The 26,576-nt window shown below is 49.4% G+C and overlaps 1 protein-coding gene across 4 annotated transcripts in view; it reads left to right on the top strand.

Moving 5' to 3' along the window:
* PFKP (phosphofructokinase, platelet) overlaps window positions 1-25,785 on the top strand; it is a 68,940-nt gene extending 43,155 nt beyond the window's left edge. The window contains exons 9-23 of one of the 4 annotated variants that reach the window (XM_051832425.2): window positions 508-600; window positions 1,170-1,295; window positions 3,135-3,199; window positions 3,705-3,774; window positions 4,021-4,167; window positions 7,839-7,909; window positions 8,792-8,879; window positions 9,610-9,762; window positions 14,433-14,585; window positions 17,501-17,665; window positions 21,651-21,712; window positions 22,760-22,871; window positions 23,830-23,929; window positions 24,516-24,618; window positions 25,320-25,785. In XM_051832425.2, the coding sequence (XP_051688385.1) occupies window positions 508-600; window positions 1,170-1,295; window positions 3,135-3,199; window positions 3,705-3,774; window positions 4,021-4,167; window positions 7,839-7,909; window positions 8,792-8,879; window positions 9,610-9,762; window positions 14,433-14,585; window positions 17,501-17,665; window positions 21,651-21,712; window positions 22,760-22,871; window positions 23,830-23,929; window positions 24,516-24,618; window positions 25,320-25,470 (1,659 nt within the window). In that variant the 3' untranslated portion in view covers window positions 25,471-25,785. 4 annotated transcript variants of the gene reach the window in all.
* The last annotated feature ends 791 nt before the right edge of the window (window positions 25,786-26,576 follow it).

The raw sequence follows: 26,576 nt of genomic DNA, 5'->3' as shown, positions 1-26,576 counted from the left end.
TGGAGATTAAATCATGGACCATGGGGACTAGGAAGGGACCATGGGATCCATGTAGACCAACTCCAAGCAGCAAACTTGGCTTTCACAAGGAATAAACTGATTTCTGGAAGTCGGGTGGCCTGCCGAGTCCCAGGCTAGCGTTCTCACGGCCCAGGACAGAGGGTTTTACTGGGTCATGGTATTCAAGTGAGAGCTGTACAAATTTAGAGTGGCTCTCAATGAGAATGTTTACATTTTGACAAGATATAAATAATGTTAAATATGAGCTATTCAGGCAGCGTTTTCAGAAAACCACGGAATACATATTTTCTGCTATTGGTTGTTAAATGTTCCTTGTGGAAGCAAAATTCAGAAATGATTTTTTTTTTCCGTCTTGGCCTAAGTAAAGAGTAGAGTAGAGATGTCTTTTTTTTTTTTTTTTTCTGTGCTCACTACCTGTTCACCAGATCTGAGTTGCAATGCCTATGTCGCTGTGCTGTGTCTCCTAATGGACCTCTTTGCCCGTAGCTTGTCGTGACACAGCTGGGGTACGACACCCGAGTGACCATTCTCGGACACGTGCAAAGAGGAGGGACCCCTTCGGCGTTTGACAGGATTCTGGTAAGTGAGGATGGAAGGTGCCAGACATTTCCAGAAATTCAAAGGAACCAGTTTCAAGCCTGACTGTCAGGCTCAACCCTGAAGATACCGGTGGCCCACGTCCTGATTTGAAAGACCCCTTTGAGACTTGATAGCATAAAATGATTTCTCAGGGTGAGGTCCCCTGAGAGGTGGGAGACCCCCCTCCCTGCGCAGGAAGTTAGTATCTCCAGGGAGGGGGAGGGTGTGGACACTAGGAGAACAGACCCCGGGGGCAGGAAGGCAGGAGCCCAAGGGGACAGCAGGAATCCCGAGTCCAGACCCTCTGTCCTCAGTATCTCCTCTCTTCGTGTGTCTCTGACCCTCCCCCTCCTTCCTCGTCTTGCCAGTTCTCAGAATTGCCATCTCATTATTGAGGAGAGGTGGGCTTAGCAGTAAGACGGAAGGCTCACCAGCCCTTTCAGGACAACAGACAAAGCGAGCAGGAACTGGGCCCCAGGGTAGTCTCCAGTAGCTGTGGGCAGGTGGTGGGAGAGCCCCCGTCTGGAGGATAGTGGGCTGCCTCTCACCATCCTGAACATCATTACCAGGCCAGTCGCATGGGCGTGGAGGCGGTCCTCGCCCTGCTGGAGGCCACCCCTGAGACCCCGGCCTGTGTCGTGTCGCTGAGTGGGAACCACGCCGTGCGTCTGCCCCTGGTGGAGTGTGTGCAGATGGTGAGCCTGGGGCCCCGGGGAGCGGGGCACACACATGCACCTGCCACCTGGAAGGCCATGCGGCTACCTCGGGCTCTCTGGTGGGCCGGTGGTTTGGTGAACAGTGGGTCCCACGGCCTTTGTGAGGCTGGGCTGGGCTGCCCCGTGGGTGGTGGAAGCAACAGGCTCCCTGTCTTCGCCCGACAGGCTAAAGCCGTCCTTGTTTTCTTGGTTACTCTCCATGTGGCGGGGACCTCCTGTTGTAGTTGAGTGTATGAGGAACGAGTGTACACTGGGGATTGTCGAGCGTCTCTGTCAACACTCAGTGGACCCAAGTGGTCCCTTCCCGGACCCCAGATGCCGCAGGGGAAAAAAAAAGTGCAGGACACTGTCTCAGCCTTTCACAGCTGGAAGGTGTGACGCGGCTAGATTTCTGCAGTGTCAGCCTCTTCCTGTCCTCCCGTCCCCGAGGACATGAAAACCTGTGATAGGGTGTTGGCTAGCTGCTTGCCCTGGCGTCCTGAGATGTTCCCACCCTCTGGGCCACAAGAGTGCCTGCAAATGGACGAAGGAAAGATGAGTTTTAATTTTCTAATGAGTCATTTAGTAGATGAGGTGTTAGTTTCAGTAGAAATGACTTTTCTCTTTTGTTTTTCAAAGTTTATTCATGACTTGTATTTTGTCTGGTCTTTCCAATGAGCCTGAATTATAGTAAGCCTTTAATAACATATACAGAGAAGTGACTAAGTAAGGCAAGGAGCTTGTTGAAGGTAACCTTAGAAACAAATTTCTGGGGCTGGCGCTGTGGAGTATTAGGCTAAGCCTCCACTTGGGGAGCCAGCATCCCACTTGGACTCTGGTTCGAATCCCGGATGCTCCACTTGCAATCCAGCTTCCTGCTAATGGCCTGGAAAAGCAGTGGAAGGAAGATGGCCTTAGTGCTTGGGCCCCTGCACCTGCATGGGAGACCCGGATAAAGCTCCTGGCTTTGGATCGGTCCAGCTCTGGCCATTGCTGCCATTTGCAGAGTGAACCAATGGATGAAAGACCTCTCTGTAGCTCTGCCTCTCAAATAAATAAATAAATCTTTAAAAGAAAAAAAAAAGGAAACATTAATTTCCAAAAGCCTATAGGAATCAAAGTGTGAGGAGGTGTGGTTGGTATGTCTGTGTGTTTGTTTGTGGTGGTTTGTATCCTAAGGGTCAGGAGACTGGAGGTGACTGAAACTGTGTGAGGGGGTAGGCTTGAAAGGACCACAGCATTTAGCTATGTGCAGTGCACTTACTTTGAGCCCATTTCTCGCTCCAGTGTCTCTAATTGTCTAGACAGAAGTAGTAGATGGAACTTGACTGATCTGCAAACCACTGTGTCAAGGTTTTCTTATTTAAAGCCACACTGAGCCATTCATTAAGCAACTGCTTACTTTCTGGTGTCGTCCTCAGAGGCTGACATGTATTTAAAAACCAGAGACAGCACCAGAGGTAGGGATTTTTCTTATCTTGCAGTGGAGGAAATTGACAAGATCAGGAATGTGCCCAAGATCCTCAAGTTAACTGGGGTTTGCCAGCTCAGTGTCCTTGGATGGCCCTGGCCTCTTCAGGCCTCTCAACCTGCTGTGGTCACACACAGGTGCTACAGTCACATGTTCTGTTTTATCCTCCCCAGACTTTGCTGGCGGTCGGTGATCTAAATCCACCAGCCCCAGGTCTGCCTGCCTCCAGGGTGGACTGTGACCCACCAGGGCTATCTGGGTGGGAACCAGCAGTGGAAGGATTGAGCTAGCCTTGCCTCCCACCTGTCTTCCACCCACGAGCATATTAGTGACACATTCCTTCTGCCTTTCATTATTTTTTCTTGAAGACTCAGGAGGTACAAAAGGCAATGGATGAGAGAAGATTTAAAGACGCTGTTCAACTCAGAGGGAGGTGAGTTGTTTTAAAGAAAGCTCTATTGTGTTAGGAAGATGTGTTCCTCAGGCCTAGCCATACATACAGCGTGTGCTGAGAGGTTGGGCTTACTCTGTCTCCATGTGAAAATTCACGAAGTAAGAAGTAAGGCAGTTGTTTTCTCTGGTTGGCATTGGATTTATTTTTTTCCTTTTGGGAAGGGTGGAGGTTGCTCAGAACCTGATATGATTAAGGGGCATGGTGATACATGGCCAGTGTTTTAAAAAAAATTCGGAGGTGCACAGAATCACTGTTTTTTTCCTTAGCCCCTTTCAGAACTAGAATGAAGTAGAGCTTGCACCGGCGTTCCCGCTGGGGGCTTGGCAGGATGTGGTGAAATCCTGGGGTTAGGGCTTCTTTCTTCCCCCATGTTGAGCAGAACCCCTGTCTCGGGGAAATAGTTCTGTGACCCTTGCCCTGGAAGAGTAACCCTGTCTGTATCCAGAATTGTAACCGTGGCTCCAATGATACCTTCTTCTTCTAGGAGCTTTGAGAACAACCTGAACACTTATAAGCGACTTGCCATCAAGCTTCCAGATGATAAGATCCAAAAGGTAGGTCCTTCTATGGCCTCAGGGCCCTCCTGCCCTCATCGGTGCAGGCCCCAGCTCCAGTGCGGGCCCTGGAAGCTTAACCCTTGATCTCTCTGAATGGCTGTTTCATCCTGGCCAGTATCCCAACATGGAATGAGTTTTAGCTACATCTGGTCTACCATGGTGTGGGCCGCTTGCGCAGTGTGCAACAAATGGGGGGCTTACGCAAGCCCAGTGACCCTGTGCCTGCCTTCTCTTGCCTTCCAGAGTAATTGCAACGTGGCTGTCATCAATGTAGGGGCGCCCGCCGCTGGGATGAACGCAGCTGTGCGCTCGGCTGTGCGAGTGGGGATCGCTGATGGTCACAAGATGTTTGCAGTCTACGATGGCTTTGACGGCTTTGCCAAAGGCCAGGTGAGTCTCCCAGGAGGTCCCAATCAGTCACACGCCCCGAATTGGATGATCATTTTACAGCAGAAGTTAGCTGCCCCATACCTTCCAGTGCTTACGATCCAGGGTTCTGTGATATCCTGACTGTAATGATTGTTTGTTGCAGGAAGAGTGGAACCTGCCAAGGCAACTGCGGGTTGGACTTGAAATTGAATAAATCTACTCCAGCAGGCTAATTTTTTTTTAATTAATTAATTTATTTGAAAGGCAGAGTTACAGAGAGAGAGGGAGAGAGAGAAAGAAATCTTCTATCTGCTGGTTCATTCCCTAAATGGCTGCAATGGCCAGAGCTGGGCAAGTATGAAGCCAGGAGCTAGCAGCTTCTTCTGGGTTTCCCATGTGTTTGGGTTCAGGGGCCCAAACACTTGGGTCATCCTCAGCTGCTTTTCTTAGGCACATTAGCAGGGAGCTGGATTGGAAGTAGAACAGCCAGGACTTGAACTGGCACTCATGTGGGATGCCAGCGCTGCAGGTTGGAGTTTTAACCCGCTGAGCCACAGCGCCGGCCCCAGAAGGCTAATTTCTAAGCCGATAATTTTGTATGGTCTGCGAATGATATCCGAATGGCCATTGGCAGAAGGGAGTCCCCCACCCACCCCTGAGAGGATCAGGGATTGTTTATTCTCCTTTAGAATTCCATCCTAAATTATATTGCAGGCTTTCGAAGTAAGCCCAAGGTATAACAGATACTCATGTTTTCTCCAGAGGCACCAGGGAAGGCGGTGTGATGAGAGTCTCCTCGTAGGCTAAGTCTACTGGGGCCCTGTGGGAAAAGTGTGTGGCACCTGGCATATGTTAGCCCTCGCTCAAATGTAAATCTCAATAACATAGTTAACTCCCGAGTGCCTACTGTGCACTCCTTCTACAGGAGTCACAAGGAGTAAACCCACTGAAACCGCACACTAAATCAATTATCAGCCACCACCCACCTTGTGTCTTCGGAGAAAACCACGGCACAGAGACGTTTACTAACCTGACCCAGTCCCTACAATAGAGGATTTTAAGCGGATAGGTGAAGCTGCAGATCCTGTCCATTTAATCGGATGCCGTGCTGGTTGGTGTTAGCAACAGATATTTAATTTCTTTCTTTTTTTAAGATTTATTTATTTATTTGAAAGGCAGAGTTACACAGAGAGAGGGGAGGCAGAGAGAGAGAGAGAGAGAGAGAGAGAAAGGGGTCTTCTATCCGATGGTTCACTCCCCAATTGGCTGCAATGGCCAGAGCTGTGCCAATCTGAAGCCAGGAGCCAGGAGCTTCTTCCAGGTTTCCCACATGGGTACACGGACCCAAGCATTTGGGCCGTCTTGTACTGCTTTCCCAAGCCATAACAGAGAGCTGGATCAGAAGTAGAGCAGCTGAGACTTGAACCGTTGCCCACATGGGATGCTGGCACTACAGACGGTGGCTTTACCTACTGTGCCACAGCACGGGCCCCAGATGTTTAATTTCTTACGCTTTGGAATTAGATGAGTGGGCAGAGCAGGCAGGCAGGCTCCCTCTTCAGATCCCTGTGGAGTTCAGATCTCCAAGAGGGAGATGATAATAAGTAAGGATAGACCAGGCGAGCACCTAGCTATTAAAGTGGGAGCCACACCAAGGAGGGGATAAGAATGCCCTGGGGGTCTGTGCCCAGATCCCACAGTGCTGTGAGGAGTCCTGCAGGTGAGTGAATGCTCCTGTGGATCTTGGTTCCAGGCAGAGGCAAGGAGGGTGCAAGGGCCCTGAGGTGGGTGTCACCAATGTCCCAGGGGTACGGGAGGGACAGGGAGGTAGGAGGATGGGGATGAAAGGATAAGAAGGGCCCCAGGTCCTCGGTAGAGCTGTAAGGAGACTGGCATTCATGTTGAGTAGGTGGAGGGTTCTGAGCAGGGCAGTGAGTGGCACATCCTAGCGTGCTTCTTACAGGCTCCCTCCGGGGCTTATCAAAGGCAGAGGCAGGAAGCAGGGAGACCAGCGGGAGTCTTTGCAAAAACCAAGATAAGAGGCGCCAGTGGCACAGGTCATATCCAGCAGCTGTGGAGATAGTGAGGAAGGCTTCATGGGCCTGGATGTCTTTTGAAGGCAGGGCCAGCAGTAGAGGCTCGCAAAATATATGCCGAGGTGAAGTGAGGAAGCATGGCCTGAGCCCATGCCATGCTGGAGTCGGGGTTCATGGAAATGGGGGAGACATGAGAGGCAGTCTGAAGGCAACCTGAGGGTTGGAGGTGCTCTGAGGGGGTTGTCTGGAGGACTGGTGCATATTGTGTTAGAGAATCTTCAAGGGGCTGAAGATGTGGGTTTGGGAGGCCTCCAAGGTAAAGCTGTTGAAAACTGTGGAATTGTCTGGGCTAGTTCAAGGGAGGTCCAAAGACTGCACCCTCAAGTTCACTGCTAAGAGCGGAGAGAGGAGAGCATGAGGTGGTTTGCAAGGACTTTACAGAAGCCCTGGGGATCACACAGAAAACACTTTGTTTTCATCCAAGCTGGGGCACAGCCTAGGGTAAGATCTGAGCTCCCTGCATCCGCCCAAGTCTCAGCTGCTGAGGGCGCCAGGAGCCTTTCCATCCTGAGTCAGCGTTGTTTCTTTCCTTGTGCAGCCTTTGGAAGGTTCCTTGGTCTCAAGCCATTCTTGGGTTTTACAAAGAAATAGTGGCTTCAAACTGATCACTAGGGCTCGGTCTTTCCATGCTGAGTTCTTTCAGCTGTATTATGTTGGATCACATGCATGCATGCATGTGTACAGATATGTACACATATATATGCACACAAGACACACTGACATGCTTGCAAAATCTCCTTTTGATGTGAAATGATACATTTTTTTGCCAAATGGAATTTACCTAAAGACCTTACCATGATAAGGGAGTGGATCCAACAAGTTAATTTACCTGGGATTGCATGATTGGAAGCCGGAGGAGCTGGAGTTCTTCCTTCTGTGGTTCATGCTTCATCTACCACAGAATCCTCTTTTTAGTTAATTTATTTGAAAGGCAGAGAGATCTCCCACCCAATGGTTCACTCCTCAAATGCCTGCAACAGCAGGGGCTGGGCCAGGCTGAGGCCAGGAGCCATGAATTCAGTGCAGGTCTCCCACGTGGGTTGGAAAGCAGGGCTTCAACTATTTGAACCATCATCTGCTGCCTCCCAGGCCGTGCATTAGCAGGAAACTGGACCAAGGGACTCTGATACTGGATGCGGCGTCTTAACCGTTGCACCAAATGCCCCTTCCACCCCGAATTCTCTATATGAGTAAGCTTAATGGGCTTCACCCCTCATCTGTTTTCCAGTTTTTAAGAAGTTTAATTTTCATCTTTTTTTAATTTATAAACCATCATGTTAATCCTCTGTTATCTCCCAGCGACCGAATTTGGACAGCTAAAGGATTCCTCTAGTATGTGTGGCTGGGGGCTGAAGTGCAGAGGTTCCCCATGGGCAGTAAGAAGGTCATTCCATGGTATTCCTCATCTGTTGCTTAACCTTCGAAGTTCCCTTCATGCCTTCACTCCCTGACATCACTATGAGAACAGGCTCATTAGACGGCACAAACTTTCATGGAAATGCAGCCTATTGAAGCTACAGAAACTGAGCTATTTTTAAATATCTCTAATTCCTTTGTCTTTTTTACTAGCTGTTTCATTCTGTGTTTGCACATTAGATCAAAGAAATTCGCTGGGGAGATGTTGGCGGTTGGACCGGCCAGGGAGGATCCATTCTCGGGACAAAACGGTAATTTTCCCAACGTCCACTCCCTGCCCTGCTCTTACAGAACAAGGAAGGCATTCTGGAAAGGAATGGCTGGGTGTTGCTGCCCCGTTCTGATTTCTTGTAAAGGAACTCCAGAAGGAAGAGGCATTGGGTCAGTGACCTGTTCCTGCTCCAGGAATCTGAACCTGTTTGGGGAGCTGGGGATGAGTCTCAGGGCTTGGAGAGAGAGGGAGCTTGTGGACACTGTTGCTCCAGTCATCCGTATGGGATGCTGGCCCTGTAGGCGGCGGCTTTACCCGCTATGCCACAGCGCCAGCCTCAGCTACTTTATTTTCTCTGCAAAGCATGAAAGCACTTGGAGTGGGTTTTTGCCAGGATCTTGTGTCAGAGCATAGCCAGATATCATTTGCCTGTGGTGCAGTTGTTAATGGCATCCTTTGCAATCCGTTATAACACAAGAGAGGGACCACAAGTGTGAGTGGATGTGCTTTAGTATGAGAATAATCTATTCACAGGATATTTGGAACCTGGAAATTTCCATTTAGACAATTACTGTGGTAATTGCAAGCTATTCCAGGTTGGTTTGTTTGTTTTCCAACTGAGGCAGTCAAATTTTTTTTAGGTGGAACTCTTAGCTGAAATGATCCTTCCCATTTGCTTTTTGAAATACTGTCTTTTGTGATAAGATTCCTGGCCATTCCTGCCGCCTTCTGCTAGCATATGGCTACCCAAGCTGCTTGTCTGCCAACCAGGATGGTGGGAAGGAAGCACCCCGCTGTTCGCTACTGGGAGGGGGTCCTGGGGCAGAGTTTCTAAGGTGCTCACCAGCAACAGTGGGAGGTGTCACGGGAAGTAGGAAGCTGGACTGTGTCTGATGCCCTCTCTTGGTTGAACTCCTTTTAGTATTCTGCCTGGAAAGTACTTAGAGGAGATCGCCACCCAGATACGTACCCATAATATCAACGCCATATTGATTATTGGTGGATTTGAGGTATGTTAATTTTCCTCTGTTAGCCTGCTCGTCAGTTTTGCAGGGATGCGTGTCCTCTGTGTTGGCTTCACAACGCACAGTACTCGTTGCTCAGCCTTCACAAACTGGGGTTAACGATTTCCCAGGTGCTGGTGGTGCCAATGGGTAATTCTAATGCAGAAGAACGCTAAGCCTATTGTAACGTTCACCCCATTCCAAAAGTGACTTAATCAGGTGAAAACTCGAGTCCTTCACTGGGCTGCAGCTGTTCTGTGAGTCCTGCCGTATTTAAAGTCTAACAGAGACATGTGTATCTCTTGAGTTTCAAATCCATTGGCTTTTTAGAGAGGACAGTACTTATGTGGCTGGATTTTTAAAAAATTACCTATGGGACTCTAGCCTTTGGTTTTCTATCTAATGAGGATCTTCCCCATAATTTGCAATTCACTTTAAAGAAAAATGTAAGAACTTTAATCAGTTTTACAAATAAGGGATTTAGTCTTGCTTCTGGAAGATAATGTCCTGTTTCCTCCTTTCTGCTTAAAAAAACTGTTTGCCCTTGTCTGTGGTCTTAATGCATCTCTATGTTGATTTTTTTAGTGGTTCCGTGGTGTCCCCTTGCATACCTTGTGTGCTGTGGTAGAAGTGGCTGTCCCCGAGGCCCCCTCTTGTGCTTCTACTCCTAGTGCTGTCCCTTGGCCCCCTCCCTGTCCCTTCCCAGCCCCCACCATTGCACACACTTGTCCAACAGGCCTACCTGGGACTCCTAGAGCTGTCTGCTGCCCGGGAGAAGCACGAGGAGTTCTGTGTCCCCATGGTTATGGTTCCTGCTACTGTCTCCAACAATGTCCCAGGTTCTGATTTCAGCATTGGGGCAGACACAGCTCTGAACACGATCACCGACGTAAGTGCCTGGGCGCTCAGCAAAGCAGGCGCGGCTGCCGCTAACCCTCAGGGCCCGGCCCCTTTATCTACCAGTGTGCTAGAAGCGGCCTTTTCCCGGCCGCCATGCCAGTGTTCTGAATGAGACTGTCATTATTTATTTTTTTTTTCCAGAAAAGCATAAAGGTCCTTTAGGACCTGAAAAGTCTTTGATCTAGTTCCCCAAGCTCTTATCACCCCTTTTCCTTGGGGCACTGCTGGGGTGATGCCAGGACTTACTGAGAGTGGACACCAGTAGCTCACGTGGGACTAGATCGTGGTATTTTGTGGTTGGGACAGTCATTAAAATTAGTTTTTTAATTTTTGATTTATTTATTCTTGTCGAGCCAGATTTGCTTCCAGGCTATGATAAATCCTGGATCCAGAGGCCCTAGCCATGATGTCTAAGGGCAAAAATTGAACAAAATGCTCTGCCATTTTCTCCATTGGCCTAAGTGGACTATTTGCATTTCTTACACGTTTGCTTGTGACCGTTAACATCATGTTCCCCTTAGTAAAGAGGGGTATGTTAAATTGCATCTAAAATAGTAATGCTACTGGAATTTTTTTGCCAAAAGGCAATCATAGAACATAGAAATTCATTCTTCTGACCGTGTTTATGAATCACACTTGGTGTCAGAAACAAGGCATTTAATTTTTAAAAAAAAATTAGAATCCATTTTTTTTTTCAGTGATTCTCAAGTTCTTGTTTTGCTTTTGAGACCTAGTTCTTATGCATATTTTTCTAAGCTTTTTTTTTTTTCTTGAACCCTTGGCTTCCAACTTATTTCTAGTACTGGTAAATAAAAAAACACAAAGCTTTAAAAATTCAAATGGTAAGTAATGCTTAGCACTTACTTCTTGCGTGCAAACTCCTTAAACTTTCTGCAGTTTCTTCAGTAAAAGAAAACCAGCCTAGTGTTGGCTGTGCCCGCTGGTGCTGGAAGCGATATTTAGCGTCCTTACCTGCCCTCACTAACCTCTTGCTTGGGCATCGCTTGTCCTTCCCTGGGGACTGCTGTTGCTGCTTGTGCTGCTTATGGGACCGGTTCGGGCTCTTGATTGATCATCAGATTGTGGATGCAGAGATAAATGTGTATTACAGAATGGATCTCATCACTTCTGTCATTGCTTTTTTACTTTGATTTAGCGAGATTTTGAGTGTGCGTAAGCCAAGCGTGCAGTAAAAGCAACTGGAGCTTCTTTTTGTTGTGTTGCTTTTTTCCTAAGTATTACCTAACTGGAACAAACCTGAGCGGGGATGGGTGAGGGATTCGGAAGCTGTCGCTGGTGGGCAGTGGGGACCTTCCTGTAAGTACTGGTCAGGGTTGGCTTTGATCTCCTGTAGATATGTGATATGCGCTTTCAGGCGTGAAGGAAAGATTCCCCTTTTCTTCATCACAGGCTCTTCTGCTATAAAGAACTTTTTTGTAGATGTTGTTTGGCAAATCTTAATAGGCAATGCATGTGTTGTAAAAATTGAAAACCAAAATATAAATGGGCAAAAAAAAAATCCCAAGTTATTATCTATTCATCTTGCTGCGGAAGGGTTTGGTGACTTCGTGTATGATTTTTTTAAATTTAGCATGTTCTTCATTCGGGTTCCTGAAAGCTGGGTTAATCCATGGTAATGTTTGCAAAAGGAAAAGAATGAGCAGGTAGTGTATGGTTGCTGATGGCTTCAGGCAGAGCCATACATGGTAAGTGGGTGTGTGTGTTCCCCAGTGTTCAGTTTCTGGGGCCATCTGGGGTCGTGGCTGTCATCTTCACACGGGTGAGTGGAGCCAGGCTGGGCAGGATACCCTCAGTGAATGCTGTGACCACTCAGGAGCCAGGTGAGGGATGTGAACATGGCTGATAGTCGTTCTGGGTGCCGTGGAGGCCAAAAGACCAACATGGGGACATGGCATCAGTTTCTTCCAGAGTTCTGTCTATTAAGGCCAAAATGAAGCTGACTTCTGTTTTGTAGGTTTGGATTCGGGTCTGCTCGAGGCTAAACTGGCCATTACAAAAGGAGCAGGTGGCCTGGTAGGGATGTGAGGTGACTGGACCCAGGTCCCTCGGGGTCTCTCCTGCTGCTGGTCATGAGACCCTCAGGCTGAGAACCTGCCGCAAGTTGGCGTTGGATCACCTAGGATCTCAATAGCTCAAAGCCGCTTCCCCACACAGGTTACCTCGTGGCTGATGGCTTGGCTCCCTGCTTGGCCCTGGATGGCATGTCATTTGGATTTACAATCCAGGGCTACCTCGCGACACCAACTGGTTCCCTGTTGTTCAGAGAATGTGGTGGTTCTCAATCGGGGATGATGTTGCTCCCCAGGGACAGCGTGATGGTCAGAACTGGGACTGGGGGTGCTCAGAGCTGCTGCCCGACTTCGCACACGTGCAGGGCGGTCCACACCATCAGGAATTGCCAGGTTTAGAATGCCAGCCTGGTGGCGGTCGAGACACACTGAGCTGGTTGTATTTAATCCAGCGATCTTCAAGTCTGGATGTGTAGTCACTGTCCTCACTGGTTCTCCACCAGCATTGATGCGTAGCTTACAGACGCGCACTCCTTGGGATGTCTGCCTGGTAATGGTTAGTAGTGGGGCTTTTGGATGGAGAAGAGTGAACAGAATACGTCAAAGCGGCTATTTTAGGAAATCCGCACGTTACAGCTGTTTCCATTGGACTTAACCTTGTGTTCCTTAACGCTGGCACAATCCTTTGTTCTGGTCTAAAGAACACGCAAAGCGAGCCGTCGAATGCCGAGAAGGCAGCCTGACCACAAGCCCTACTGATAGCTTCGAATTTTAGGATCACAAAGAAATGGGAAACTCTGCTTAAGTCTCTCCAAACTCCGGCCAGTCTGTTCTTGGTGTGGGCAGCTCCAAATGTCTAGGGTGTCTTGGTGGCGTTTGAAAATCTCCACACCCGGAGTGCAAGGCAGGGCAAGTCACTGCTGCTCTGCCGGCCCTCCACGGTAGCAGGACTGTGCATTGTCTTTAGAGCTCTATGCTTTCCTGTGCAAGGGCCTGGTCCCAACATTCCCTCTTGGTTTTTGGCTATTGAAGGAAGGTAAGGGGGAGGGAGGGATGAGGAATGGAAGGTGTAAAGTGTTTGCAGCAATTCAGCCGTCCTCAGAGTTTTCAGAATGGGGTCAAGGCTCTCACACCCGCTCTGCCCGCCACCTGCTCCTCCTCGTACCCCTCAGGCCCAGTGGCTCTCACGGAATGCTCATCTCTGAGGCTTTTCTCGCCTGCTCCCATGGAGAGCATTTGCAAACGATAGCAGAAAGTGCTGACGAGCCCATTGCGTAGTGCAGGCGGTGGCCAGTGAGCGTCCTCAGGCATCTCTTTCGTGCTTCCAAAGCAGACTTGCCTTCTGAATGGAGTCCTTTGCCATAAGGTTATAGATAAAGCCTGAAAGGCAGAGCCCCTACGATACCGCATGCTGAGCAGAGGCGGAGGTGGTGGGCACACGGGAGAGGCTACTCACACTTCCGTCACCCAGTGCTGGCTGACCTGTCTCCCCTTCCTCCTGTCTTCTCTGTGAACTAACCTGTAGCAGGTCCATGACCCCACTGTCCAGAATCCTCAGGCCACAGCGGCTCTAGAGCTCAGCATGGCTAAGGTTGCAGAAAAGCCATACAGCGAACTGGTCATTTATTGCATAACCCTCCCGGGGAGGCAAGAGTCGCACTCTGCGTTCAAATGTTAATACTCTTGTATTTCTGCAGCCAGATGTACTGATGTGTGCATTAAGTGGGACAAATAGAAGACTACATATGTGTGGGTTTTGCCCCTATATATTTTACACCACCACCTTGCGGTGTCTGGAGCTGCTTGGACTTAGGAGTGGTGGGTGAGTGGACTTGCATCCTGCTACTAACTCGGTTAACACCCTGGGCAGATCACTCAAACCTCTGTCCCGTGCTGGAGAACATCTTGCCTTTTTGTCATCAGAGCCACTTTCTCGCCCTGGGATCCCAAAGCAGTCCATCGGGGGAGTCTTGCTGATCCATGATGTTGGATGTGTGAGACTTGCCAGGGGCCATGACAAGCAGCTCCCTCCAAAAGGGCAGCGGATGCCAGGGCTCCCAGCTGAGCAGGTCCCAGGCGGGTAATGTCGCTGCATCGCTGCATGCTGTGTTTCGGGCTGCATGGCACCTGCCTGTAGGTTACCCCACTCTGCATCCGGGTGATGCTAGTCATTTGATGTCTTTACAGCCCTGTGCTTCTCTCAGCGGCCCCTCCCCGGCCCCACCTGTGGAAGGAGGATCGGCCCCTTGCTCTTAAACTTTCCAGCCCGACTGGCTCTCTCCACCCACTCTCAGATGCCAAGAAATGAGCAGCTGTTCCATCCAGAGACTAACACTCTGCTGCCTCCTCTGCCCGCTTCCTTGCCTGCCGCCTGCTTTGCTGTCTGTTTGGCACTTGCCTCACCTCTGTGGCTTGTAGCAGCCTCCTATGGGGAGGACAAGAGCTACACCACGCAGCCTTGTTGAGGCACATCCTGCTGCTGCCCGATGCAAACCCAGGTGTCCCCTACGGCTCCGTACAGCGTCCCGCTGTTGGTCCCTGGGCCCCTTCCTGCCACATCCCCAGAGCCACAGTGACTGGCACATGACATGCCTGCACCCTGCTAACTGCTATGGCCCTGCTGCTTCAGGCTTACCACAGCATGCTCATACTGGGCGAGGCGCGAACACGCCACGAGGAGTTTTGCATCCCTATGTGCGTCGTGCCGGCTACTATTAGCAACAATGTCCCAGGCTCAGACCTAAGTATTGGTTGTGATACTGGCCTGAATATGGTTGTTGAGGTAAGAGAATTCTCTTTCTGCTCACGGCTTTCACTTGTGTGTTTTCATGATTTGTTTCTCCAGCCCTAAGGTCGCCCATCAGGTTGGACTGTCATCCTAGGGGCTTTGTTTTGTTTTTTGACCCCAACTGGAAAGTAAAATGAGAAACTCATTAAGTCTTTCAGAATGAATGAGCCAAACTTACTGCAGTTATTTTTTTCTTTTTTATATATTTACTTATTTTGAAAGTCAGAGTTAGAGAGAGAGAGAGAGATCTTCCATTTGCTGGTTCACTCCCCCAGATGGCTGCAACGGAAGCCAGGAGGAGCCAGGAGCTTTATCCGGGTCTCCCACATGGGTGGCAGGAGCCCAAGTACTTGGGCCTTCCTCCACTTCTTTTCCCAGGCCACCAGCAGGGAGCTGGATCGGAAGTGGAGCAGCCAGGACACAAACTGGTACCCACGCGGGATGCTGGTGCCGCAGGCAGTGGCTTAATCCTCTGCGCCACAACACATGCCAATCCCTAGACTTTTTTTTTTTTTTAATCACACTCTGCACGACAGGCTTAATTTTATCGATTACAAACAGGATGCTACATGTGGTCCTTGGGATGATATCTCTATATCGCATGAATGAGGTAAGCCGTGGGGATCATTCCTGGAGAGGTGCCTGTTTGTCCTGCCCACAGTTGAGTAGGTAGAGGCAGCTCCTAGAAAAAAGTCTCCGGAGCAATGCAGAGAGGGAACGTACAGGCCGGTGAGCGTGAAAGCCCCAAGCTAGAGCAACGCTGATCCAAACCCAGGGAGCCACAGGCCGCTGCTTGGAGGCACAGTCTTCCCGGAGAGGTGACAGCCATGCTCTCCAGGAGGGCAGCTTTACCCACAGCACCTGCCGGAGGAGGGTTTGATCTAGCAGGTCTCGGATGTGACACTCACAACCCCATGGCAGTGCCCAAGACCCGCCACGCACTGATGGCCCCAGCTGCTGAGCCATCTGTGGTCTGCGTGTTGGACAGGAGAGGACTCCCACGGAAGAGAGGATGGTGACCACAGCTGTCCATCAGACTCCTTGTGCCCTGTGCCTTGCAGAAGGGCGCCAGCCGCTGCCCTCTCACTGGAAATGTTTATGTCTGAGTCCACACCCGTGTTTATGACAGTCCTGGAGAGAGAGAACACTTGGCACAGAACCTTGGGAACAGCAGGTTGTGTTCCAAGCTCACACTGCTGAGTTGAAGTCTAAAGTGGGGAAAGAAAAGGTTCACCTAGACCCAGCATCCTAATCTCATCTAAGTATTTGACTGATTCTGCTGGATGCATCCTCAGTGTCTTCCTCGTGCGCGTGTTGTTGTGCTGCCCCACAGAAGTGTGATGGCCTCATTCATTCCCGAATCAGTGGCTCCCTCGGGAGCCTACCCACAATGCACCCTCCCCAGACACCTGTTCTATCAGAGACAGACCAGTGCAATGGCTGCTGGCTGCTGAATGCTGCTAGGGCTCAGACATTACCCTGGCAGAGTTAGCCCCCTCCTGACCTGCCTAGAGTCATTCCAGATGTACTGTGGATGGCCCCCTGCCCACCTGGTCCCGAGTCGGGCACGTGGTCAGCTACCTTGAATGGATACCGCCACAGTCACGGGAAGGTTCGCCTTCCAGTTCCTCAGCGGAGAAAGTCCGTGTCCTCATATTAGAAGTCACTGACTCTCTTTCCATCTCAACACTGGAAAATTTCATCTTTTCATGTTTGGCTTTTAGTTTTTTATTAAAAAAAAAACAAACCATGGTAGCAAAATGTTAGGGACATTTATGGTTTGGGGATTTTTCTGTGGTGAGACACTTCCTGGCTATTGCCCTTGGAGAACTGTCTGTGTGTGCTTTTGTAAGGCGTTGGCATTAACAGGCAGATTTGCACAGTGAAAATACCAGTTCCGCCCGGCTGGTGCAGCTTGCGACTTCCGTCCCCGCTGTGCTGGGCAGGGGTCGTGACCCTCCGCAATGCTTCCCCCATCCCCCGAGAGAGGAAGCCCCCTCCATGTGCCACCCGCACGCAGAAGGGTTAACACTTGTTGCCCTGGTCATTCCCTCATCAGTACTGCTTTAAGTAATTGCAAGAGACGTGGCTGAGATGGCTTACTATTTTTAGAAGAAACTAATTCCAGCCTTCAGATGGCGATCTAGGTAACAGTAGTGTTTGGGAGCTATGGATTATAGCTTTAGGCAAAGGTGACTGTTCCAACTCAGCTATTTTTTGTTTTCACGGTCTGTGGCATCCGCAGTCGGGGCTTTTGCTCAGTTGTTAGGTTCAGTGTGGAGTGATTTGCTCCATTTCTCATCAACAGCCTGTCTGGGGCCTTATTTGGAAAAGCACACATACAAATGGACCTGACGACAGAACCGCTTCTCCACCAGTATTCTTGGTGCCATTAGCATGATTGCAGTGTTCACTGAATTCGGGACACTATTCCTCCACCTGAGGGTGCACACATAGGGCAGATCCAACTAGAAAAGTAATCCATGTGGTTTTGCACGTCTACCTGTAGGGACCTGACATCTGGTTCTGGGTCCTGTTCCTTCCCCATCTCCCCCAGAATTAGTCTCTAATTCAGACCATGCGATGAAGTTTTCAGTACCTGGATGCCATAGGCAAAGACCCAACACAAAGCCAGCCTGGATTCTGCATCCTAGCCCTGTCATTGCCATGCGCTGTTTGGATCCATATCTACTGCTCACATCGGTGCTGCTCAGAGACAGCCCCCTAGGTGGCCGTGCACACCAGCGGGGGCGGGGTTATCTGTCCGGTGCTCTGACTGCATGTTCTGCCTGGTGGAGGGACTTGCTGCCGCTCCTGGCGGGGAGTGGATCTCTCAGCTAGTGAACGAACACCCCGGTGCTGGTGAGGGCCCTGGGTTTGAAATGACTGACGTCCTTTTCTGTGACCAGACGTGTGACCGCATCAAGCAGTCAGCCAGCGGGACCAAGCGACGCGTGTTTATCATCGAGACCATGGGCGGCTACTGCGGCTACCTGGCCAACATGGGGGGGCTCGCGGCCGGAGCAGACGCCGCCTACATCTTTGAAGAGCCCTTTGACATCAGAGATTTACAGGTGTGTAAACGGCGTCAGTTCCCGGGGAGCCGTTCGCTCAGGGCATCCGGGGCTGCTGCAGGAGTAACAGCATTTACAGTTGGTGGGTTGTTTTAATTTTTTATTGAGAGGACAAAGATGGTGCTTGTGAATTGAGACTTCTTTTTAATCTTTTCATTCATTTTAATTAGTTTGTGGCAGAGTCAATGTAACTTGTAGGTAGAATTCTTTTTTTGTTTTTCATATTTATTTTTTGAGAGGTAGAGTTAGAGGGAGAGAAAGAGAGAGAAAAAGATCTTCTATCCGCTGGTTCACTCCCCAGATGGCCGCAATGGCCATAGCTGAGCTGATCCTGAGCCAGGAGCTTCTTTTGAGTCTCCCACACAGGTGTAGGGGCCCAAGCATATGGCCCATCTTCTACTGCTTTCCCAGGCCATAGCAGAGAGCTGGATCAGAAGAGGAGCAGCCGGGACTAGAACCGGTGTCCATAAGTGATTCGGTACCGCAGGCAGAAGTTTAGTCCATTACACCAGAGAACCAGCTCCTGTAGATAGAATTCTAAGAACATAATGATACTCCCTTCCTCTCTCTCTTCCTCTCCCTTTCCTTTTCGTCTTTTGCACTTCGAATTATCCATCTTTTTGAATTCAGGTCCATTTACTCCAGCATCAGTAAATGACAGTGAACAGGCATGGTTCAGGCACCCTCCCCCCCCTATTTTTTTAATTTATTCACTTGAAAGGCAGAGTTAGGAACAGAGAGAGGGAGAGACAGAAAGGTCTTCAGTCTGCTGGTTCACTCCCTAAATGGCCGCAGCAGCTGGAGTGGGCTGATCGGAAGCCAGGAGCCAGGTCTCCCACACAGGTGCAGGGGCCCAGGCACTTGGGCCATCTTCTACTGCTTTCCCAGGCCATTAGCAGGGAGCTGGATTGGAAGTGGAGCAGCTGGGACTAGAACTGGCCTGCATATGGGATGCCAGCGCTGCAAGCAGATGCTTAATCTACTATGCCACAGTGGTGGCCCCACCAATTTTATTCTTGTATGTGAAAACGCAAGCTTCTGTTATACATTTTTGTCCTAATGATTTTGTATACCAAGTAAGTAACTGATATTTTTCATTCATGTAAGATAAATCATTTTAAGAGGGTATTTGCTTGTTCAAGGGATTCAGACACTTCGAGCAGTGTCTCTTAGGTCTTTGGAAATATTTCCATCAGTCCCAGACTCATGGTGTCCTGTGGATCTGGGGTTGGGAAGATTCTGAAGACCTGGAAGGAGGCACTGCAGGTTACCCAGTACCTTTGACCTCTGTGAGATGCTGACTTTAATTAGGGAAGATGAGGTGTCCACTGAGGTGGCAGACCAGTCACTGTGCTGAACTCTACATCTGTGTTGTCGGTGGGGACACGCGGTGCCAGTGAGAAACAAAACAGGAGCCGAACTCATTACTTCGTGCTGCTTTAAAAATGTTTGCAAGTGCTGTTTTTTTAGAGCACTTTTAAGGTTACAGGAAAATTGAGTGGAAAGTACAGTACAGATTGCCCAGGCACGGCCAGCCCTCCAGGCACAGAGCCTCCCCTGTCAGGACTGTCCTCCACCAGAGGGTCACTGATGAACCTCCACCGACTCTCCGTCGCCCAGAATGTGTGTTCCATGAGCAGTCACCCTAGGTGTTGCTGCAGCTTCTTCAACATTGTAAGGTCTCTGATGCCTGGTCTGTTAAATCATTTTCTTTTCTTTTTTTTTTTTTTTTTTTTTTGACAGGCAGAGTGGATAGTGAGAGAGAGAGACAGAGAGAAAGGTCTTCCTTTTGCCGTTGGTTCACCCTCCAGTGGCCGCCACGGCTGGCGCGCTGCGGCCAGCACACCGCGCTGATCCGATGGCAGGAGCCAGGTACTTCTCCTGGTCTCCCATGGGGTGCAGGGACCAAGCACTTGGACTATCCTCCACTGCACTCCCTGGCCACAGCAGAGAGCTGGCCTGGAAGAGGGGCAACCGGGACAGAATCCGGCGCCCCGACCGGAACTAGAACCCGGTGTGCCGGTGCCGCTAGGTGGAGGATTAGCCTTTTGAGCCGTGGCGCCAGCCGCCTGGTCTGTTTCTAAACCAAGAGGAAGGCCACAGCTTTGTAGGTCCTGGCTCTTGCAGGTGAAGGGCTGGTTGCGCTGAGCCCAGCTTCTCGTCTCCTTCCCTTCCTTGAACCAGGAGTGGCCACAGCCTTTCACCAGGCTTCTGAATGGGAGGAAGGACACTGGCGGGAGCCTCAGTATGAGCGAGTAGCAGGTTCATGGATTGGGTGGGGAGTCTGGGCTGGACCATGGCCAGCCCCAGTTTGGATGGCACAACACAGCTGGATCCAGATGTGGGTCCTGTAGCATCAAGTTGCTAAACTCCATGCAGGAAGATAGGTGTTGGCAGATGAGATACACCTGGGGCCAATTGCCTTTTTTTAAGATTTATTTATTTGAAAGGCAGAGTTACAGGGAGGCAGAGAAAGAGAGAGGTAGAGACAGAGACAGAGAGAGAGAGAGAGAGAGAGAGAGAGAGGTCTTCCATCCGCTGGTTCACTCCCCAGTTGGCTGCAATGGCTGGAATTGCGCCGATCTGAAGCCAGGAGTCTTCCATGAGGGTGCAGGGGCTCAAGGACTTGGGCTATCTTCCACTGCTTTCTCAAGCCATAGCAGGGAGCTAGATCAGAAAGTGGAGCAGCCAGGACTCAACCCGATGCCCATATGGGATGCCAGCACTGCAGGTGGCAGCTTTACCTGCTACATCACAGCGCTGGCCCCACCAGTGGGTTTCTTAAAAAGGTTATGATCTTACCTGTTTCTGAATGGAATTAATCAAGGAAAGACACACTTATTACTCAACTGTGACATGGGCATCTGAGCCCTGGATTTCTTCACAATGTTGGATTAAATATTTATGCTTCAGAGTTCTTTTTTTTGTTTGTTTTTGTTTTTGTTTTTTGACAGGCAGAGTGGATAGAGAGAGAGAGAAAGGTCTTCCTTTTTGCTGTTGGTTCACCCTCCTCCAATGGCCGCTGCGGCCCGCGCATCGCGCTGATCCGAAGCCAGCAGCCAGGATCCAGGAGCCAGGTGCTTCTCCTGGTCTCCCATGTGGGTGCAGGGCCCAAGGACCTGGGCCATCCTCCACTGCACTCCCTGGCCACAGCAGAGAGCTGGCCTGGAAGAGGGGCAACCGGGACAGAATCCGGCGCCCCGACCGGGACTAGAACCCGGTATGCCGGTGCCACAGGCGGAGGATTAGCCTAGTGAGCCGCGGCGATGGCCCAGAGATCTTTCAAAAGATATTGCCTGTAGCAATGACAGTGGTTCTTGGCACAGGGTAGCTACTCAAGAAATGAAAGATTTGCTCATATGTAAAAGTCTACTTTTTAAAAGATATCATTAGAGAGTTACCTCTTTGTCATTCTCCTCCTCACATGAAATGAAACAGGATATTTTTGCACATTCCTGTTTCCTTCAAGATGTGGTTGCCTTCTACAATTTGTGTATGAATCGAGGTCCCTAAAGTTTTCTTGGTCCAAGAATGTTCGTTGGGCAATTATATGAGTGCTTGTATAAAGTCAGACAACGGATACTTTTTTCTGAGAGCTCTGAGACAGAAACGGCTAATAATAGTTAAATGTTATAGATACCAGTCAGATATACAAAGTAAAGGGGTTTAAGGAAAACCTATTTATTTTGGAGAGCATTTCCGATCAAAGTTGTGAGCTGCATCTACTAAAAGTATTCCCACTCCCATAGCTACTCTCGCTCTCATCACACACACTGCGTCATCTTGCTTCCTTTTTGTTACCTTTGCATTTATCACTCCCCAACAGGTTTCTGTCTGTTAGCTTCCCACAAAAATAAGCTATGAAAGCAGTTGCCATCTTTGTGTTCTTCGGGGCATCATTCATTCCAGCACTTACGGTTGTACGATACCTGGCACACAGTAGGTGCCTAATAAGGTTTTTCTCTAACAAAATACTCTTTTCTAGTCCAACGTGGAGCACCTGACAGAGAAAATGAAGACCACTATTCAGAGGGGTCTTGTGCTCAGGTAATGGAAACATATATTTTTGTTGTTAAATTTTTAATAGGAAGTGTGGTCTTGCAGGTTTTGTTTTGTTTTACAGATGTATTTGAAAGGCCGAGTGACAGAGGTAGAGGGAGAGAGACCTTCCATTTGCTAGTTCACTGACCAAATGACTGCAATAAGTCAGGGCTGGGCCAGGCTGAACACAGGAGCCAGGGCTTCATCCAGGTCGCCCCCATGAGTGACAGCGACTCAAGCACTTGGGCCGCCATCTGTTGCCTCCCAGGTGCATTAGCAGGAAGCTGGACTGGACTCAGAGGAACAGCAACTGGCACTCGGATATGGGATGTTTGCATCCCACGGGGCAGCTTACCTAGCTGTGCCACAATCTGCACCCTTGGAAAAACAGTTCTGTTTTAGACCCAGGTTGTTAGACAAAAGCTATCATGACCTGAAACCTAACAAGCAGTTGCCATTGATTCTCATTGTGAATACTGAAGAAAGCAAAGAAGCAACTGCACAGTGTTAAAAACTTGCATTTAAATAATTAGTCTTTTTTTTTAGTTATCTCATCATCATTTTTAAAGATTTGTATATTTATGATGAAAGGCAGAATTAGAGAGATAGATAGAGACTGATTTTTCCATCTGCTGGTTTTACTCCCCAAATGGCCAAAACAGCCAGGGCTGGACTGGGTCTCTCACATGGGTGCAGGGGCCCAAACACTTGGGTCATCTGCTGCTTTCCCAGGCCCATCGGCAGTGAGCAGAAACAAAGTGGAGCAGCTGAGACTCAAACCCGTGCTCATATGGATGCCTGCTGTGGCTGTGGCTGTGGCTGTGGCTTAACCTGCTGCATGGCAACATGGGATTCTCCTAATCTTTTAACTAAACAATTAGATCTTAGCCTTATGATGAGGGAAACACGCAGAGTGAAAGTAGTGGAGGGCTTGAGGCCAGTCTGACAGGTGGCAGTGGACCCTGGGGCCACCAGCAGGCCCACAGGGCAGAACAAAGCCTTGCACCTTGCACCCCAGTGGCTGGTCACTTGGCTCCTTGGCATTTGTTACAGGAACGAGAGCTGCAGTGAAAACTACACCACCGACTTCATCTACCAGCTCTACTCGGAAGAGGGCAGAGGAGTGTTTGACTGCAGGAAGAATGTGCTGGGCCACATGCAGCAGGTAGGCCTGAAGTCCCCGAGACCCTGTGTGGCCCCTGTGGTCCGACCAAGCAGGAAATAAGTTATTCAAGTGACTTCACATCCATCTCACTTTAGTCACTTTGGGGAAGAAGAGGTGTATATGTAGGTAAGCTCTGAGATGATGCAAAACATCTGAAACAAAACAGTCATGCCAGATATCAGCTTTACGATTCTTTGAAAACCAGCTTTCCTATATATGGTGACACCAGTTTGTTGGAAATTCTTACTCAAATTAAATGTTTATTATATTTCAGGGCCTAAGATGATTTAAAATGAAGTATCACAAATGATACAAAAAGTCTACACAAAATCAGAATGATTTGGAAAGCACCATAGGGGACAGTCCCCGTGTAGGATTTCTAGGCAAGCTCCAAATTACACCACTAGAGCCGAGCTGGGGGGCAGGCGGCCCCAGGGCTACCGATCTGCACGTCTGCGCTCCGTCCTTGCCTCCTCTTCCGAGGAAGTTTTAAATAAAGGTCCCCTGACTCATCTCACAAGGTTCATGGAGCCCCTTGAATCACAGCAATGGTAGCTGTGTGTGTATTCTGTGAAAGTGAGTCCTCAGGATTCACCAGGCACTAGAACTGTGACCCGCAACCGCCTCCATGCAAGTCTGAGAAATGCTAATGTAAGATTCAAAAAGAAAGGATGTAGGTTGGCTTGTACAGGTGATTAAAGATCGCTGTTTTACTCGAAGGCGAAGTACTGAGCTGCTTTCCTAACATGTGAGCACGTGCTGCAGGTCACAGACGTCTGCTTTGTTCTGTCCCAGCTAAAAACGTGGTGGGCAGAAATACGCAAAACAAAGTTCTGTTTGCCAGTGGGTCTCTTAGAAATGTCAGTTTTGTCAAGCCAGTCTTCATTGCTCTACTGTAAAAACACTGGGAAGAGTATTGATGTGTAACCATTATGTCATTTAACTTTAACCGCCACAGGGTGGAGCACCTTCTCCCTTTGATAGGAACTTTGGAACCAAAATTTCTGCCAGAGCCATGCAGTGGATTACCACGAAACTGAAGGAGTCTCCCGGCAAAGGTACGCGGCCAGAGAGGAGGGATGGCTGGGATGCTGAGAAGCAAGGTACAGCGTTTCAGGAAGCAGTGAGCTGCTTGTGATGGCTGTGCTGGACTCCCGCTAATATGTAACGGCAGTCCTTCTGCAGCTGGTGCCCATCTTCTATTTCAGTATGTAGGGCGATATTTACTCAGCACCAATGTGAAAAACAGCTCCTTGCCAGGACTCCCTCGTTTTCTGTGCTGTCCACACTACTTCTTGGGGTGTGGGGAGTAAGGGAGGCCTCGGCACAGCCTGGGCCTCTCTTCTCTCAGGTTCTGGAAGGACGGACAGCTTTCAGAGGAGAGCTGCCCTGGGAACTTCTGAGTATGATGCTGGTCATATTGCGTAGGGGTTCACACCACCCATCAGAGTTCCCCAGCCGGCGTATCAGAACCAGATGTCTCTGCTCATCCCAGGGTGGTCCTGAGGAATCCGAATTCTTACCTCCCTACAGCTGGCAAGACCTTTTCTCTCTCCTTACTGTTCCTTCTTTCATAGACCATTTTTCTGCCCATTCATTCAGTATGAGTTTTTAACTTTTTTCTTTCCTTTTTAACTTTTACAGGAAAAAGATTTGTTTCTGATGATTCCATTTGTGTGCTGGGAATAAGCAAAAGAAATGTTCTTTTTCAACCTGTGGCAGAGCTGAAGAACGAAACAGATTTTGAGTAAGTCAATGAAAGATTGTCCATGAGAAGGCATGGGTAATTAATAGAGTCATTAGGACAGAGACACAGCATACTGCACTTGACCATACGTAACTCATTCAGAATGTTGGGGAACACACAGCTTCTTCTGAAGCTAAGTTAAAAAAAATCCTAGACTTTTAGAAATAGGGCAGAACTGGCCGGCACCATGGCTCAATAAGCTAATTCTCAACCTAGCGGCGCCGGCACACCGGGTTCTAGTCCCGGTTGGGGCACCGGATTCTGTCCCGGTTGCCCCTCTTCCAGACCAGCTCTCTGCTGTGGCCCGGGAGTGCAGTGGAGGATGGCCCAAGTGCTCCCCATGGGAGACCAGGAGAAGCACCTGGCTCCTGCCTTTGGATCAGCGCGGTGCGCCGGCCGCAGCGCGCCAGCCGTGGCAGCCATTGGAGGGTGAACCAACGGCAAAAGGAAGACCTTTCTCTCTGTCTCTCTCTCTCTCACTATCCACTCTGCCTGTCAAAAAAAAAAAAAAAGAAATAGGGCAGAACTTTCTGGAATATGAGATTAATGGTTTTATTTGACACATGGAATCTTGTCATTTGCTCCACAAATCTTTATCTTTTCTGGCCAGTCAGTCTTTTCCCTGCTGGCCCAGGGCAGTACACAACATTTAGAAGCTGTCTCCTGGCAAAGTAGTCTATCACTGTTGTCTTCCCTTGTAGGCACAGAATTCCCAAAGAACAGTGGTGGCTAAAACTGCGGCCTCTCATGAAAATCTTGGCCAAGTACAAGACAAGCTATGACGTGTCCGACTCTGGCCAACTCGAGCCTGTGCGACATCGCGGTGGTCCCGAGGAGCCTGCAGCCATTTGAAGTCCACGGGCCAGCCGCACCGAACTACACAGCTGTCTAGGCAGACCTGGAACTTACCAGGGACCGTCCTTTTTTGTAACATTTAAGTTATTTATCAGCACTTTATCCAAGTATTGTTAACCAAGTATTGTTGACAGTAATACCTAATCAGAGAGCACCGGTCACCAGTGTCATTCTCCCAGTCAGATCCAACAAAATGAAATGCCAGGCTCGTGTGCTCACTCCAGTGTGAGTTATCTACTGTACGCTGTACCGTGTCATGCTTTAAGATCTGTGTACCTAGTGGAATTAAACATTTGGCCTAAACCCCAACAATAGTCTGTTCACTGTTCAAGATTTGTGGGTAGCTACCATAGTCATACAAGGAGGAAAAAACACAGTGCTTTGAAAAATAGCCAACTATGACACACAAAATAAGCTGAGGACTCCCCTTCGGCTCAGGCTGAGAGTTAATAACAGAGAACAGTTCTGGGCCAGGTCACTGGAGCGTGGGGCCTGGCTCTTTGTTGGTGTTGACGATGGGGCTGGATGAGATTACTTGACTTGTGTTCTCTTTTTAAAGGGAGATGAGGTGTGCAGAATCCCAAAGATCAAAAGACCCAAGCATGTGCCTGCCTTAAGGATAAGGGAATCCTATAACGTTAAAACCACCAAGGGGTTTCTAAAAAGAATGTGATGCCCAGCCTCTCCTCCAGACCAAGCCATCCCAGTTCTGAGCAGGTCCCAGGAGAGGCCCCTCGATCCTGCCGAGCTATCCGTTCACACTCATGGGCAGCAACACCGTGGGTGAGTCTGGCTGCAGACGGGTCTTCCTTCTGTAGGGAAAAGCACTTCCACCCCGTCAGGGAGCGCTGTCAGACCACTCTCCAAAATGTTCCATCCAGACATCAGCGCACAAGAAAGGCAGGGGAAGAGCTGCACAGAAGGAAGGTGCATGACACAAAAGCTGTTGGGGGTATCTGGGCACAGATGGTAAAGGAAGAGCTGGTATTGAAGTGTCCTTTCCCTCTCAGTGAAGAAGAAAAATGGGAAAAGCTCGGTTAATGCTTACCAGCCACAACACGCCTGCTTCTCAAGACAGACTTCCCCTGGGCTACCTGTCGAAC

This window comes from Oryctolagus cuniculus, chromosome 13 (genome assembly GCF_964237555.1).
Source record: "Oryctolagus cuniculus chromosome 13, mOryCun1.1, whole genome shotgun sequence".
NCBI classification, from domain to species: domain Eukaryota; kingdom Metazoa; phylum Chordata; class Mammalia; order Lagomorpha; family Leporidae; genus Oryctolagus; species Oryctolagus cuniculus.
Note: the sequence above shows the minus strand (reverse complement) of the source record. Positions and strands in the feature narration are given on the sequence as shown.